This window comes from Malaclemys terrapin, chromosome 9 (assembly GCF_027887155.1).
Source record: "Malaclemys terrapin pileata isolate rMalTer1 chromosome 9, rMalTer1.hap1, whole genome shotgun sequence".
Lineage (NCBI taxonomy): Eukaryota > Metazoa > Chordata > Testudines > Emydidae > Malaclemys > Malaclemys terrapin.
Genome location: NC_071513.1, coordinates 95198513 through 95216169, shown reverse-complemented (window position 1 = coordinate 95216169; position 17657 = coordinate 95198513). Strand labels below are relative to the sequence as shown.

The window sequence follows — 17657 nt, the reverse complement described above, 5'->3', positions numbered from 1 at the left end:
CCCCCTTCTTCTTTTAAATTGGCAGATTTTCTTTGCCTGCACTGTAACAGTGAGAGAGAAACAGCTTCAAGAGGATGAGTGAACTGGAACAGTTACGGCAAGAAGCGGAGCAACTGCGGAGTCAAATCAGAGTAAGAATTTTTATTTCCCCAGCCCTTAGTTACCTTGGAGGAAAAACTTGGTGGAAAAAATGAACAGGTACATATGTCACTGATGTTTAAATCGTGCAACACTTAAAATCTTTTCACATTTGATTAAGTCAATAAAAGGTTCAAAAAGCTTGAAACTCCACCCCTAATTTTCATACAGTTATGTCTAGTATTGCAATTTAGTATGATATGGAGTATGACCCAATATTTTGGAGTCCTGTGGTAAGGAGTTACATAGCTTCCAAAACCCAGGAACAACGAGAACTAGTTAAGGACACTGATCATGAAAATTTAACTTTTTTGTACTACTACTGGCTTTCCCACTACTATTGTTCCTGATGGTTAGGTAAAATGCTTGAGCACTGACTGAGAGAAAATATCCAAGGTCAGGAATCATGCCTGTGCTTCTTTTCCTTCTCTTCCCATTGAAATTATTTTTCAAATGCGTATCTTCCCTTTCAAGAAGCTATTGCAGAATACATCAAAAATTCAGTGACCGTTTTCAATGAAATATATGTAGGATACCAGTCTTATCTGTGTTTTCTTTCTAAGCATGCAGCATCTACAGACTAGATCAGCGGTTCTCAGACTGTGGGTTGGGACCCCATTTTAATGGGGTCACCAGGGCTGGTGTTATACTTGTTGGTGCCCGGGACGGAAGCCCGAGCCCCACCGCCTTGGGCTGAAGGTAAAGCCTGAGGGCTTCAGCCCTGGGCGGCGGGCTCAGGTTATAGGCCCCCCTGCCCAGGGCTGAAGCCCTTTGGCATTGCTTCTCACACCCCCAGTACCTGGGCAGGGGGGGTTGAGTGGGCTCAGGCTATGTAGGAATGCTTTACCTGGAGATACACAAAGGAAGTTTTTGTCCTAGTCAATTTCATTATGTGGTGATTCTACATGTAATTACCATATATACTCTATCATAAGCCGGTTCATTTATAAGTCACCCCTCCCCCCCAAGATGGATAAGTAAAAATGGAAAATTTTAATAACCCATTCATAAGCCAACCCTATAATTCAGGGGTCAGCTGCTTACCTTGATGGGCCGGGACAGCAACTGGTGGGGAAATTTTTTGGAGGGGAGAAGCTGGGAGTCAGAGGAGTAACCCCTGTGACCACCCCCCACGTGACCCCACCCCTAGCCTGAGACACCCACAGTCTCCCCCCATCCCATCCCTTTCCACCTTATCTAGGGAGGGCCAGGGGAGGATGTCTCTGACCTAGTTGGAGCTGCTCCGGTGGGCCGGGCCGGGCGGCGTGGCCGCAGCCTGCTCTGGTGGGCCAGGCCGGGCGGCGCGGCGGCAGCCTGCCAGCACCGGAGCTGCAGCTGCTTCGCAGCAGTGTGGCCAGAAGCGAAGAGACACTGGCCCCGCCTCTCCTTGCTCCCTCTGTTGGAGGGAGGGATTGTGTCCCACCTCTCTCTCTCTGTACCCGTTCATAAGCCAACCCCCCTTCTCTGGTGCTTCCCTTTTTTACTAAAAAAAATTTGGCTTATGAATGAATATATATGGTACTTTCAGCCTGACATCAGTTGTCTTGTGATAATCTGCTGCCTACTCAGTGTTTTGGGCATTGAACTACTGATGAAGATATTGTCCATGTGCTGTGCATTTGCCATGCATTAATTGTTTTTTTGGGGGGAAAGGCTGCTTGTAGCACATTTAGGGCTCTTTTGAGACTTATTGTTCAAGGTTATCTGGGGGAGAGTTCTGTGTCACATGTCCTTTAACTTTCTCAGTATGTATTCAAAAGTAAGGTCAAGGCCAGTTAATGTCAGGAGAGTTACAGCACTAAGGACTCTCCCTAGCTGACCTCAGCAATTTGGTTAAATTTAGCCATTATTTTAATTTAATGTTACATTAGCACTACAGTGTACTAAGTGCTGCACAAATGTTGATGTAAATATAATGTTTCAATTTCTTCCCCAAATGATATGCCTTGGAAGTATCTGCCACATTGCAATTGGGCCTGATGTAGTCAGTCTCATCTTATAGGAAATGGCATTGGGCGAGGAGTGAGACTGGTGTGGTGCAGAATACCTACTGAGCAGCTACTTGGCCAGTGGAACAGGTAGACCTCCCAGGAATGTCCTCACAAGAATGTCCCGTGAAGCTAGGGAGTCAGCAGGATTTTTTTATATGGAGACGTAACTTTACTGAATTGGGTAAAATGGATTTAGTAAGACCTATGTATCTGTTGGGCCCCACATCTGCAATTGGAGCCTGGCAGATGTACTTCTGCATCCATGACAAGCACCACTGAAGTCAGTAGGGCTCTATATTGGCATTGGTGTTCGCTTGCATGGCTCAAGTTGCAGGATTGGGGAGCCTTATAAAATTAGTCACAATATATTAAAGAAGAAAAAAAAACCTAACTTAGTATTACTATACACTGTTGTTCGTCCTTTGAGTTCAAAGATGAGCATGATATCACTGATTGGTTTGGTTTCTGTGAACATGTGAGTGGCTGGCTAGGCCAGTTTAAGCTTTGAACTGTCTGTGGCACACTGAACACACAATGCTGCTATGCGTTACTTGATTAACAGCAGACATGCTGCTGTTGCCATATTTATGCTGCTGGCGCTTCTCCTCTGCCTCAGCAGTTCTACTCTGCTCATAGACTGTAGCTCTAGTATGGAATGAGGCTTCACCGGGTAGAATGATCATGAGCGAGATCTTCCCAAAACTCTGGGTCAATGTTGAAACGCCTCAAAGATAACTTGAGAGAGTCCTTGAAACATTTCTTCTGGCCTAGTTAGTAGCTTGCAATGTGTCCAGTTCAGGTCACATTGCACAATCTGGTCAGTTTTTAAGAAAATAATTACAGACTAATATTTCAGTTAGGTGAGGGGTCAATCTTGCTTACTTGTTAAATCAATTCAAATTTTTCTTTCTAATTTCTTGCTCTGAATTTTGGCTTGGGAGAGTAGGACACAGTAGTTTTTATTTTGATGTACTGCTGACGGTAAACATGATATAATGTCCTAATTCTAAATGACCATTTTTTGATTACTCACATAGTTTGTGTTTCTAGTAAGAGAATAACAAATACACATTTTCATTAGTTGTTCTTCAACCTTCTCCAAATAAACCAAAATGTAGGTGTAGATTTAGATGAGGTGCATTGCAAAGTGTTTCAAACATGAGGCTCTTACATTTTCTAAAATAGGTATATCTCCATATATTTTATTTATATACATCTCCTAGAACTGGAAGGGATCCCGAAAGGTCATTGAGTCCAGCCCCCTGCCTTCACTAGCAGGACCAAGTACTGATTTTTGCCCCAGATTCCTAAGTGGCCCCCTCAAGGATTGAACTCTCAACCCTGGGTTTAGCAGGCCAATGCTCAAAGCACTGAGCTATCCCTCCCCCCATAGGTTCTTTTTTGTTATAAATGCTAAACCGCCTCCCTCAAAAAACTGGTCCATAGGATGTACGGGACTGTTGAAACAAATGGATTTACTATGTGTAGCTGTAATTTGGGCTTCTCCAGCATCACATTTATTTTACATATAAACATCCTAGATATGTAAATATTGGTGGTACTTATTTCTCCAAATCTTTTACGGTTCTCATTGGTTTAATTATAATGAAAGCTGTCTTGGAAAATTCCTAGTGTATTCTAGCTATTCCAAATCTTCCTCTTTTTCTTGGTAGCTGCTGGCTGTCTTGGTTACCTACAAACCTTTTTATGTTTTGGGATATCTGAGATTCTTTAAAAATATTATACCAGTCTTGTATTCTAAATCAGTGGATTAAAGATATTTAAATTAGCAGCATCCTAAATTAGAATAAATTGTAGTACGTAGGGTTCAACCTTGACGTTAAATCTATAATGGGGGTCTTGGTGCTAATTGGGGCATTTGGGCACTACCAAGATGTATATATTTGCACACACAAAATAGTGTTAGGGTTTCAAAGTCTAGCAATCAAACCCTGGGAAATATCAGAATTAAGGTTGCTTGTCCCTGTGTGTATGCATCATGATAATAGGAGATCATATAATTAGACTAGCTTTTTCACAAGATCCTTGCCTTATTTAGTGCATAGGACTGTGTGCGCTTTGGGGATGAATTAGATTTGTGGTAGTGAAAGCAGCTGTTGTCTGCAGGATGCCTACCTTATTTGTTGTAGAAATTTGGAACGTGTGTGGTGAATGAGGGAGGGGGTTGAAGGAACAGAAGGGAGTGTCTTATGGCAGTTGAATACTGCCCTAGAGAATTGGATTCTATACCTGCACACTGCACCATAGAATTACTATCTGATACTGGCCTAGTCACTTAAACCAAAATTTTCACTGGTGGTCACTAGTTGTTACTTATTTTCTAAGAACCCAAAGTGAGACCCTGGGGTCTGATTGGCAGATGTGCTAAGCAGTCACAGCTACAACTGCACTCAATAGAAGCTATGCTTTGAACATGTAAGGTGCTATATCAGGGGTTCTCAAACTGGGGCTTAGGATCCTTCAGGAGGTTGCAAGGTTGTTACATGGGGGGTTTGCGAGCTGTCAGCCTCCACCCCAAACCTCACTTTGCATCCAGCATTATAATGGGGGTTAAAAGTGTTTTTAATGTATAAGGGGGGGTCGCACTCAGAGGCTTGCTCTGTGAAAGGGGTCATCAGTACAAAGGTTTGAGAACCACTGTGCTATATAATGCTAATTACTCTGAGAAAACAAGCCCTAGGCACTGCAAATTGGGCACCCAAAAATTAATGGATCCTTTTGAGTTTAATCTCTCTGTGGCTCAGTTCCCCATCTGTAAAATGGACATTATACCTTCACTTCACTTTATGGGTGTTGTGAAAATAAATTAATATCTGTGAAGCCTTCAGATACTATAGTGATGAGCACCATAGAAAAGTCCATGAGAAAATTAATAATTCTGTATTCATACTCTTTTCTGAATAGTGTGCAGTAAATAAGGCACAGGACAACTCATTGAACACTGAAGAGAACAACAAATGGAATAGCGTCTCATTCAGTGATCACTATGCACTGAACGAGGCAGGGATCTTGTGGGGAAAAAATAGTATGTGATCATGTCATTAAAGACTGTGTCATAATATGTACACACAAGGACAGACAACCTTAATTCTGACACTTCCTAATTTTTGAGTGCCTTACTTTGCAACTTTAACTTTTAATAGCTTTTATCTATAATTGCTTAAGTTTTTAAAAGTGGAATTTATATTTTTATGTTTGGTACGTGAAATCATATTGACATCCCCATGGGTCACCAGCAGGATTTGAGCCTTTAGATTCATAGCACAGGTCTCTGCTTCTTGAGTAACAAAAGTAACACATAGCAGTGTAACTTGCTGACAGCAGAGGTTGTTGACTTGGGAATCGTAGGTTTCATTGCAGGTTCTGAAGAGTTCTCTAATGGTCACAGACCTTTCTACAGTGTTCTCCACAAGCCTGACCCCCTTCTGTCCCTGTCTTGACCTGCCCCCCTTTCTGACCCAGTCTCTTCTTCCCAGTCTCTTCACATAGCTGACCCCAGTCTCTATTTCAGTGCTTCCTATCTGATTCCCAGTTCATACTCCTCACCCCAATCTCCCCTGGTGGCCTCACCCAGCCATCTCCAATCTATCTTGTCAGTTTCCCTCCTACTATCACCCCCCTCCACCGCCTAGTCCTTGGCTTTGTCTGCCTTAGTACCTTTGTTGACAAAACTTTTGTGGGTTAGGAGTGGGGGGGGAAACCCACCATCAGATTTCAAACCCTTGCTCCAAAGTATGGAGGTTTTAGAACTTCTCAATGAAATGGTTGTAAGAATTTATTTAACATGGGCAAAACTTTAAATTTAAGTTTTTCCTTAACCTTGTTCTCAAACAGCTGGACCTTTTTGCTGAAAGATAGATAGATAAATAAAATTCAGCCTGAAGCAGTCTGGAAATCTTCAGCATGAACTGTTAAAATTCACCAAAGTTATAAGCAACGGAAGAACAAAGTCTTAAAGTTGTCTGACACATCCCATTATAGCTATAGGTGGTGCTGTCAAATGTTGCTATTATATTAATAATAATAAAAAACCGTTCTGGCCTAGTTAAAAGATTGCATCCAAAATACATTTAGTGTTGGGCCTCTTCAGCTATTGTAACTAAACAATGAATTTAATTGCTCAGCTTTAATATCCAGTGTATTTCTTCTTGTGAGTGAAAGGATTCCTGAACACTAAGAGATTTGGTGTTTGGTATTTTAAACTGTTTCTGATTCAAGATGTCAACATTTTGTAAACATTTCTGCAGTTCAGACACTGTAAGAAATGGATTGAGGTGACCTAATCAGCTCTTGAGCTTATTTTTGGAAAGAAAACTATTAAGAGCAGCTAGTGTCCGTTACCTTACTTTGTTTTGTTTTTAAAGTAGGAAGTTAAAATATACCAACTAAATTTAAAAGAACATTATTAAGGTTGCAAAGTAAACAACTGAGAAGCTAGAAAATGCCAGAATTAAGGTAGGCACTGACACAATCTCTAATTGCATGACCACATACTTTCTTTCCCCTCATTCAGTCCACCCTGTCCTGGAGATGAATCAGGGTTGTGCAGTGAAAGCAACTGTCTGTCTGTATTGTGCCTACTTTATTTATTGTGGAAGTTGGAAGGTGTCTAGTGAATAAGGCGGGGCGTGGGGGGGGGGGGGGGGGAGGTGCAGGAAAGGAGAGGGTCCTTAATGCAGTTGCATGCTGCTCTGGAGAATTGGATTCTATCCCTGCCTTGGCCACTGAGTTCCTATCTGATACTGGACTAGTCATTTAAACTAGACTTTTCACACATGGTCTCTAATTGTGTGTTCATCATTTTCTGGGTTCCTAAAGTGAGACCCTGGGATCTGATTTGCAGAAGTGCTGAGCACTCACAGCTGCAGCTGAAGTCAGTGGGAGCTGTGCTTTGAACATATGAAGTGCTATATAATGCTAAATTCTCTGAAAAATCTGATCCTATGCTTCTCAAATTGGCACCCAAAAACAGTGGGCACTTTGACCTTAATTTCTCTGCCTCAGCTCCCCATGTGTAAAATGGAGTAATACCCTCTCACCTCATGTGGATTTTGTAAAAATTAATTCATTATAATGATGAGCACCAAAGGAAAAACCCACAAGGAAACTGATAATTATGTCTTCAGATCAAGGGTTGAATAGTGTGCAATAAATAAGACATGGGGCCACACATAGAACAGTGAGGAGAAAACAAAATTTGAATAGCTTCCTCATTCATTGTGCACTGAATGAAGCAGGGGTGGTGTGGAAAAAGTAGTTTGTGCTCATGTAATTGAAGATATGGTGCATACACACATGGCGATTTTGCTCATTGAGGGGTGGGATTACTGTACTGGTACAAAGCACTACCTTTACCGGGACAAGCTGCATCCAGACTAGGAGTGCTTTTCCAGTATGGCTATTCTAGTCTGGTTGTACTGGCAAAACACACGTAGTTTGGATACAGCCTATAACAGTATAGCTATGCTTTTCCAATGCATCTTATTCCAGGCTCCCAATTCCCTTATCTACCTAGGCCGAATGAAATAAGTCTATACCAACAAAAGCGCAGTTTTGCTAGTATAACTGTCTGCACCAGAGCCTTCTACCAGCACAGCTATGTTAGTCAGGGATGCAATGAGGTGTGATCCTTGACTGACACAGTTGTGCTGGCCCTAATCACTTTTTCACCTTTGCCAGCATTTTGTGTTCTCCCCTGTTCTTATCTTATTCAGCCCACGTTTTAGGTTCTTACCGAAATACTTCATAATGAAGGGACTACTCTAAAGTGTTTTTGGATTCACCACTTAGCCCTTGACACATAGGCAGAGTAGTACAGCATAAAAACAAGAGGCCGTCCCACAAGATTGCAAAGAGGTTGACTTGGAACTTGTCTAGGTATAAATTATATGTAAGCAAGTATGGCAGCTGTTTTCTGTTGCAATACTTCAGATTTCTTAGACACCATAACTTGCCCACATGAATGGGGTGGGAATACTGAACATAAGGATTCTTGCATACTTTTTTTGAACAATGAATCTTTGTTTTCCAACAGATTTTGAAAAAGTCTTGGTGTAAAATAACTTTTCTATAGGTAACCTTTTCAGTTGATGTACACTGTTACTGTGTTCAGGAGTCATATTAATAGTTCCTTTCTCTGTTTCAGGATGCCAGAAAAGCATGTAGTGATACAACTCTTGCTCAGGTATGTCATTATTTTTATATTGGGAAGTAGCCCCCACAAGGCAATAGGTTTCTTGAATGATTATAACATGCCTGGTATGGTGGCTGAAAAAGATGAAGTGCAACAACTCTTGAAGTACATTGCTTAGTGCACTATTTACAATTATGAAATTGAAGCAATAATTACAGAGGATGGGGAAAAAAAAAGCTAAGGCCTTTACTGGTATTATTTGCAGCCAGTCAAAAAGCTCTAAAGCCATGAGACACCTACATACATCAGAAATACCTTGGATAGATTTCTTTATTATATATTATATTAAATATTATACATATTTTCCATAATTCACCTTTTTAAATATTTCATGAAACTGTATGGCATAACGGTTTAGCTTTGAGTTGCTCCCACTTAGCTATGTATAAGCTTTCCATTTTATTTGGAAACTGACGTTTTTCATTTAAAATCCAGGTCTGGGCTCTTAGGTGGCAGTTGTCAGACTACCAAAAAATGACACTGGAATAAATACTTAAATGATCATTTTCCTCTGGGGCTATTATTTTGAGGGTGTGAATTGTCAACTTCCATAAAGCTTTAATGTAAAAATAAAGTTCACACCTAATACATACAGAAGCTCCATCTACAAAGTGCCTGAAACAGTCTGAAACATTTAGAGTAGCAACCATCATTCCGTTCACTGTCACGGATACCCTGATTTTCTTGCAAAACCTTTTGACTGGCTACACTATCGCATCATTGTGCACTGTTTCTGTGGAAGCCATAGTCCCTGTTGTATGTCTAAATTCTAGTGGTGCAAAATTTTTATGTTCCTGGCAGTTTGCGTGTTGTACACGTTTATGACCATCTCGGAGATACAGAATAATTGTTTGGTTTGTGTTTTTTTTCCTGTTCAGATCACCACAAGTCTGGACTCAGTGGGTCGAATCCAAATGCGAACAAGACGTACACTGAGAGGTCACTTAGCTAAAATTTATGCTATGCACTGGGGATCTGATTCAAGGTTTGTACAAGTGGTTCTTGAACTTGGAGGCAGAGGGATCCCTTTTCTAGCTCTTGAAAGAATTGTAGGCTTACTAGAGAGACAAGGTGGGTGAGGTAATATCTTTTGTTGGACCAACTTCGGTTGGTGAAAGAGACAAGCTTTCAAGCTTTTTCAGAGCTCTTCAGATCTGGGAAAGGTACTTAAAGGGCTTGTCTTCACGTGCAAAGCTACAATGGCACAGCTGCACTGCTGTAGCACTTCCGTGAAGATGCTGCTATGCCAATGGGAGAGCTTTTCCTGTCGGCGTAGTTAATCTACTTCTGTCTACACCGGGGATTAGGTCAATGTAGTTTTACCAGTATAAATCTGCAGTGTAGATCTGGCTAGATTGTCACAGCTAAATACAAGTTGGAACAGATTGTTAAGCATAAGGAGTTCTCACATTGTCAGAGACCACAATGAAGTTGGCAGTTAACACGTCTGCAGTTATAGGACAAAGAAGGGTTATTCGGTCAAAGATTGTTGTAATGAGCCATAAATCCATTGTCTTTATTGAGTTTGTCTATTACAAGAAAATCCAGACATCTTGTGGGACCACTCTGGGTATGTCTACACTCCAGTTAAAAACCCACAGCTGGTCCGTGCCAGCTGGCTCGGGCTAAAGGTCTATTTAATTGCACTGTAGATGTGCGCGAGCCCGAAAGTCTACGCCACAATTAAACAGCCCCTTAGCCTGAGTCAGTTGGCACAAGCCAGCTGCGGGTGTCTAATTGCAGTCTAGACATACTTTCAGTCTTCAGACACTTTTGAGGGCCATAGATCATAGCAAATTTTGAGAAATGTTTATACTACAGCTTTCCTTTTTAAAGCCAGTTATAATCATACAGAAATAATGAAAAGGGAAATCATTCCATTATAAGGATATATGCTTCACTTTTATTTTCCACAAGCATTTTGTCTGGTCTTTCAGATGGTCTATTACAGATTCTTCAAATCTGAGAGCCTGGTTTAGGGTGGCACTTAACTTCAGAATTCTTTATATTACATTTTCCCTTAAGCTATGAAAGGTCATGTAGCTTGAAATAGTTGATTTAGTGCAAATGTATTTTAAGTTAATAGAACACTGTAAAGACATGGAATAACGATATTTTTCAGTGAATTAAAATGTGTGTTTTCTAAATCACAACAATAAATGTAGTCTGCCTTGTTGTGCTGCAGCTAATTCAGTATAGGTCTGATTATTAGTATAAGAAATTCATCAAAAGAATTGACAAATAAGCCAAATAAGATTTAAATACATGCGTAATGTGTTAGATTGATTCATTGGAAGTTTTTATCAAAAACTCTTCAAAATGTCTACAGTGTCTTCCGCACTACCAAAAGGTATATGTAAATGAAGAAAACAGATGCAACTTGTTCATTAGTTCTGATGGAACAAAAGGGTGATGCTGGAAGGCTTCTTAAATATAAAATAACTCCTTCCAAAGTTTTTTGAACAACCAATAGCCATCTCAACATATGGTAGGCATTCCAGAGGCTAATTGTACCTGGTGATACTTCGTTCTGGCTTGTCTAGACCAGGAGTATCTATACTACATTCATGATACTAAAACATTGTATCTGAAGGATACAAACAACCAGTAGGGAGAGGTTATAAAATTTGTAAATAGCTTGAGCAGTTTTAAATGTCAGTTATTCTAGCTTGTTTTAATAGTGGAAGTTTATCCATGGATTCAGGTAAGATTTTCTAGCAAGCAACACATTGTTCTTTGCAGCTGTCCACCAACTTTTGGCCCTAGAAAGTTTAAAAATAGACAAAAGGAGAAAATGAAAAGGCTTTTCTGAATTACTTGACATTCATGCATCTTGTCTATTTTGAAATTAAGTATGAGACAAGAAGTTAACATGTTAATATTTCTGTTTTGTGGTTATCTTTAGGCTACTAGTCAGCGCTTCCCAAGATGGAAAATTAATTATTTGGGATAGTTATACAACAAACAAGGTAGAGTTGTTTATAATCCATATTTGTAATCTGTACACAAGTGACACTTTTGTTTTAGTTCCTTCTTTCTGTACCACTTTTCTTTTAGTTGGATTGGCTCCATCACTTTTTCCTGTTGAAGTTTTAACTAGCTTGCTTTCATTATTTTTTATGTCCAGCTTTTTATTCAAAGTGCATTTTAGCTTGGGTAATTCCTATTCTTCTTCGAGTGATTGTTCACGTCCATTACACATTAGGTGTGCGCACGCTGCGTGCACGGACGTCGGAAACTTTTTCCCTTAGCGGCTCCCGGCGGGCCGGCGGGGCCCCCACCTTCCCGCCAGAGCGGCGCCCCGCTCCAGGGTATATATATCCCTGCCGACCCGACCCCTCCAGTTCCTTCTTACCGTCCGTGGCGGCGTTGGAACAACTCTGTCTCTCGTCTGAGAGTGTCCCTTAGCAATAGTCATTAGAGTTATCTAGTAGTTATCAGTTAGTTATAAGATAGTGTTACTCAATAGTTAACGGCTCATTAGAGTCCTTAAAGCGCCTGCTGGGATTGTTTGTTCAGCCCCGGCACCGGCCCGGGGCGGTGGGGTATGCCACACGCCCAGGGTTTCAAGGCCTGTGCCACGTGCCGCAGGCCTATGCCATTGAGCGACCCCCACGCTTCGTGTCTGCGTTGCCTGGGGGAAGCTCACCAGAAAGAGCGCTGCAAAATCTGTAAGGCTTTTAAGCCCAGAACTAAAAAAGAGAGGGACTTCCGCCTTAAGCAGCTGCTCATGGAGACGGCGTTACAGCCCTCCACTTCGACGGCACCGTCTGCCTCCGTGCGGAGCGCACCGGCTTCGGTGCGGGAACCGGCGCCGGCGGGCCACTCGAAGACCGCGGCACCGACCCAGTGGGGTAGGGCACGACTCCGATCGTCTTCGCCGGCGAAAGTGAAGGGCCAGCCTAAGGCCCGCGGTCGCTCACCGCATAAGAAGGCGGCACCGGTAAAGACCTCGAGTGCCCCTAAGGCCGACACGGCCTCATCAAGGACCCCAGTAGTGGCTCCGGCGCCGAAGGGCCCGTCGAGCCCCGGGATGAGCGCGTCGAGCGACAATGAAGGGCTAGAGGAACTTGTGGAACAGCCCTCCACTCCGGACACGTTTGAGGCAGCTAAGGACCTCATCGCCTTGTCCGTTGAGGCCCCAGTACGCGCTGAAGGCGCCCCGCCTATGCTGCCGCGCAGAGGCAAGCCGGCGATGGTGCGCCCGTCACGGTCACCGTCTCGGCACCGTTGCAGGGACCGGTCCCGGTCGAGCTCCGCATCGGTGGACTCCCGGTTGCCCCCGGCGCAAGAAGCACCGCAGCAGTCGGGCTTCAACAAACGATCGGCACCGACTCAGCAACCGAGCACGAGTCGGCACCGCGAAGCATCGGCGGCTCGTTACCCAAGGCCGACCAGCCGTAGCCGTTCCCGGTCCTGGGATCACCGGTACCGTTCCAGGTCCAGGTCGACGAGGCGCCATTCCAGGTCCTGGTCGCGAAGGCGCTACTCTCCAAGATCGGACCGGCACCATTCTACGGCTCCACCGTGGCCTTCCAGGTCACCGTCCGTGGTCTCGGGGACTGACTCAGACCGATACGGTGGGGTTGCCCGTAGGTCACAGGCTAGCAGGGACTACGGACAGTCTCAATGGGGCCAGCCGAGCCAATGGCCATTCTGGACACCCTGGGCCTACCACCAACAAGGGCCCCCATCGAGGGCCTCGAGATCCGGGCCATCCCGGTACCGGTCCCGCTCCCCGCGGCACCGTCCGCCATTGTATAGGGAGGCAACGGTCTCTAGACCACCGGAGCGGGAAAGAGGGGACTCGGTACCGTCCCAATCCCACGCGGCGGATCATGCCGCAGAGGAGCAATTGGCTGAGGCCGGGTTGCAGGATACTGAGGATGGGCAGAAGGCCCCGACCTCTTCCTCCTCGCCAGATGAGGCAGTTGCGGGCACATTGGTGTCCGGCCCTCCCCCGATTGACCATCGGGCACATCAAGACCTGCTTCGCCGGGTAGCCCTCAATCTGGGTTTACAGGCGGAAGAGACCGTGGAGCAGGACGACCCCATGGTCGATATCCTGAGCCCAGAGGGCCCCTCCAGAGTCGCTCTCCCGATTATACGGACAGTACAGTCCAATTATAAGACGCTGTGGCAAACACCGGCCTCCAGTGCGCCAACTGCAAAAGGCGTGGAGAGAAAATACTTCGCCCCATCTAGAGGGTTTGACTTCCTCTTTCTGCATCCGTCCCCCTGTTCGCTGGTGGTCTCGGCGGTAAACGAGAGAGCGGCATGGCCAGCAAGCTCCTGCCCCCAAGGGCAAGGAAGCTAAGAGATTGGACTTATTCGGGAGGAAAGTCTATTCATCGGGAGGCCTTCAGCTGAGGATCGCCAATCAGCAGGCGATTCTAAACAGGCACAATTTTAACTCCTGGGCATCAGTCGCCAAGTTTAAGGACTCCCTCCCACCTGAAGCCCATCAGGAGTTCACGGCCCTGGTAGAGGAGGGAATGGCAGTGGCCAAGACCTCTTTACAGGCCGCTCTAGACTCAGCCGACGCTGCGGCTAGAACAATTGCGTCGGGAGTCGTGATGAGGCGTTCGGCATGGTTGCAGGCTTCAGGTCTCCCGCCGGAGGTACAGACCACGCTGCAAGACCTCCCGTTTGAAGGTTCGGGCTTGTTTTCCGACCAGACGGACGCCAGGCTGCATAGCCTTAAGGACTCACGAGCGACCCTTAAGTCATTGGGTATGCACACGCCGGTGACGCAGCGTAAGCCCTTGAAACCCCAGCCGCCGCAAAGGCATTACCACCCTCGGCCCCGTCACGAGCCTTACCGCCGTCGAGGCAGGGATAATAGGCGGAGACGAAACAATACGCCTAACCAGGGCCAGAATCATGGCCAGGGCAAGCCACAGCCGGGAAATAAACCAGGCTTTTGAAGCTACGCCCGAGGACAGCGTACCACTCCCTATACCGGATCCTCCTTTGGGTTTCAAGGACCGTCTGTCCCGTTTCTACCGGGCCTGGTCGCGCATAACATCGGACCGCTGGGTCCTGCGCACAGTGAAGGCGGGTTATACCCTCCAGTTTTCCTCGCCCCCTCCCTGCCATCCCCCTTCCCCGTCCCTCTTCAGGGACCCTTCTCACGAGCAACTCCTCGTTCAGGAGGTACAGACCCTTCTCGCTGCAGGAGCAGTAGAAGAGGTCCCTTCGGACCTAAGGGGAAAAGGATTCTATTCCAGATACTTCCTGATTCCCAAGGCAAAAGGGGGCCTTCGTCCTATCTTGGACCTGCGCGATCTAAACAGGTTCCTGATCAAAACGCGCTTTCGTATGGTCTCCCTTGGAACTATTATTCCATCCCTGGATCCGGGGGATTGGTATGCTGCCCTCGATATGAAAGAGGCCTATTTTCACATCGCAATCAATCCGGCCCACAGGCGGTTTCTGCGCTTCATCGTCAGCCAGCGCCATTTCCAATTTACGGTCCTGCCCTTTGGCCTGGCGACAGCACCACGGGTGTTTACAAAGTGTAAGTCCGTGGTAGCAGCCTTCCTTCGAAAGAGAAGGATGCGTGTGTTCCCGTACCTGGACGATTGGCTACTCGCGGGCAGGTCGGAGGCCGAAGTCCGATCTCACGTAACGATGGCCTTGCAGACGTTCGACAAGCTCGGCCTCCGGGTCAACGTGCCGAAATCCACGTTAGTCCCCACACAGAGGCTGGACTTCATAGGTGCTACCCTGGACTCGGTAACCGCGCGAGCGAGTTTACCAGAGGCACGGTTCATGTCAATTCATGGGGCCGTAAGCTCGGTCCAAAAATTTCCCACGACAACGGCAAGGTGTTGCATGCAGCTTCTGGGGCATATGGCAGCTTGCACACACGTGGTCAGACATGCCCGGCTGAGGCTCCGGCCGTTACAGTTGTGGTTTGCCCACACGCATCGCCCCAACAGAGACCCATTGGATCAAGTAGTCACGATCCCGAACCAGGTACTCAGCTCGCTACGCTGGTGGCTCGATCGCCAGCAGGTATGCGAGGGGATCCCCTTTGCTGCCCCACAACCCACTCTGACGTTAGTGACAGATGCATCAGACATGGGTTGGGGGGCGCACCTGGGGGAACTGCGGACCCAAGGGCTGTGGTCCAAAGAGGACAAGCTGCTTCACATCAATCTGAAGGAGCTAAGAGCGGTTCGCCTCGCCTGCCAGACCTTCCACGCCTCCCTAAAAGGTCACAGCGTGGCAGTCCTGACGGACAACACTACCGCCATGTTCTACATAAACAAGCAGGGCGGGTCCCGGTCTTCTCCCCTCTGTCACGAGGCACTCCAATTATGGAACTTCTGTATAGCCCATGCGATACACCTCATCGCAACGTATCTTCCGGGAATTCAAAACGGCTTAGCAGACCGCCTCAGCCGATCCTACCAAATGCACGAATGGACGCTGAGAGGAGACGTCCTGCATTCGATCTTCCGGAGGTGGGGTTTTCCCCGGGTGGATCTATTCGCCACCAGGGACAACAGCCAATGCCCTCAGTTCTGCTCGTTCCAGAACCTCAGCCCGGGATCATTAGCAGATGCTTTCATGATCCCATGGGGAGGGAGCCTAAAATATGCCTTCCCTCCATTTCCACTTATACACAAGGTTCTTCTCAAGACCCGCAGGGACAGGGCAACGATCATACTTATTGCCCCGGCCTGGCCTCGCCAGCATTGGTTCACGTCCCTGCTGGAACTGTCCATAGCCGATCCAATCGCCCTTCCCCTCCATCGCGACCTAGTCATGCAAGACAAAGGTCGCCTACTCCACCCGAACCTGTCCTCGCTTCATCTCACAGCATGGTATCTCTCTGGCTGAACGATGCAGAACACAGGTGCTCTCACCAGGTTCAGCAGATCCTCCTTAATAGTAGGAAGCCCTCTACAAGGGCAACATACCTGGCGAAGTGGAAAAGGTTCTCCCACTGGTGTGAGCCTCAACGCATACAACCTTTACAGGCCTCGGTCCCGTCCATCTTGGACTATTTACTGCACCTTAAGAATCAAGGGCTTGCGCCCGCCTCAATTAGAGTTCACTTAGCCGCTATTTCGGCTTTCCATCCGGGATAGTTGAGAGTGTCGGTATTCTCCAACCCCACAGTGGCCCGATTCCTCAAAGGGCTGGAAAGGGTGTTTCCCTACTCACGCCCGCCGGTTCCGACGTGGTCTCTGAACCTAGTCCTAAATAAACTCATGAGTCCTCCCTTTGAGCCCCTGGCCACTTGCTCCCTCACGCACCTCTTGTGGAAGGTGGCGTTTCTCGTGGCCATCACGTCGGCCAGAAGGGTATCGGAATGGAGGGCCCTCTCGTCGGAACCACCCTATACAGTGTTCCATAAAGATAAGGTGCAACTTAGGCCGCACCCCAAATTCCTCCCAAAGGTGGTATCACAGTTTCACATGGGGCAAGACATTTGCCTACCGGTGTTTTTTCCAAAACCCCATACGGGCCCTCACCACCGCAGCCTACATACCCTGGATGTCCGAAGGGCGTTGGCATTTTACCTGGAGCGGACCAGGTCGTTCCGCAGAACACCCCAGCTGTTCATTGCGATTGCGGAACGTATGAAAGGCTTGCCTATCTCGACACAGCGCTTGTCGGCATGGATTGTGCATTGTATACGCACTTGTTATGAACTCGCCAATGTTCCGGCCCCGGAGATCCGGGCCCATTTGACTAGAGCCCAAGCGTCCTCAAGGGCCTACTTGGCGCAGGTCCAGGAGATCTGTAAGGCAGCCACCTGGTCGTCCATACATACGTTCACAGCCCACTACGCGATCCATCATCAGACCAGAGAGGACGCGATGGTCGGCCGGGCTGTGTTACAGTCAGTTGTACCTTGACTCCTACCCACCTCCAATGGTAAGCTTGGGAATCACCTAATGTGTAATGGACGTGAACAATCACTCGAAGAAGAAAAGACGGTTACTTACCTTCTGTAACTGTTGTTCTTCGAGATGTGTTGTTCACGTCCATTACACTTCCCACCCTCCTTCCCCTCTGTCGGAGTCTCCGGCAAGAAGGAACCGGAGGGGTCGGGTCGGCAGGGATATATATACCCTGGAGCGGGGCGCCGCTCTGGCGGGAAGGTGGGGGCCCCGCCGGCCCGACGGGAGCCGCTAAGGGAAAAAGTTTCCGACGTCCGTGCACGCGGCGCGCGCACACCTAATGTGTAATGGACGTGAACAACACATCTCGAAGAACAACAGTTACAGAAGGTAAGTAACCGCCTTTTTCTATATGTTGAGCCTTCGCTTCTATTCACTGTAGCTTGCTTGCTG

The 17657-nt window shown here is 46.5% G+C and overlaps 1 protein-coding gene across 1 annotated transcript in view; it reads left to right on the top strand.

Annotated features, from left to right (window-relative positions):
• The window catches only part of GNB4 (G protein subunit beta 4), a 68310-nt gene that overhangs the window by 35695 nt on the left and 14958 nt on the right, over positions 1–17657 (top strand). Inside the window, exons 2-5 of the mRNA XM_054038751.1 lie at positions 26–131; positions 8296–8334; positions 9222–9328; positions 11249–11312. Coding sequence (XP_053894726.1) covers positions 75–131; positions 8296–8334; positions 9222–9328; positions 11249–11312 — 267 coding nt within the window. The 5' untranslated portion in view covers positions 26–74. The remainder of the gene's footprint in view (positions 1–25; positions 132–8295; positions 8335–9221; positions 9329–11248; positions 11313–17657) is intronic.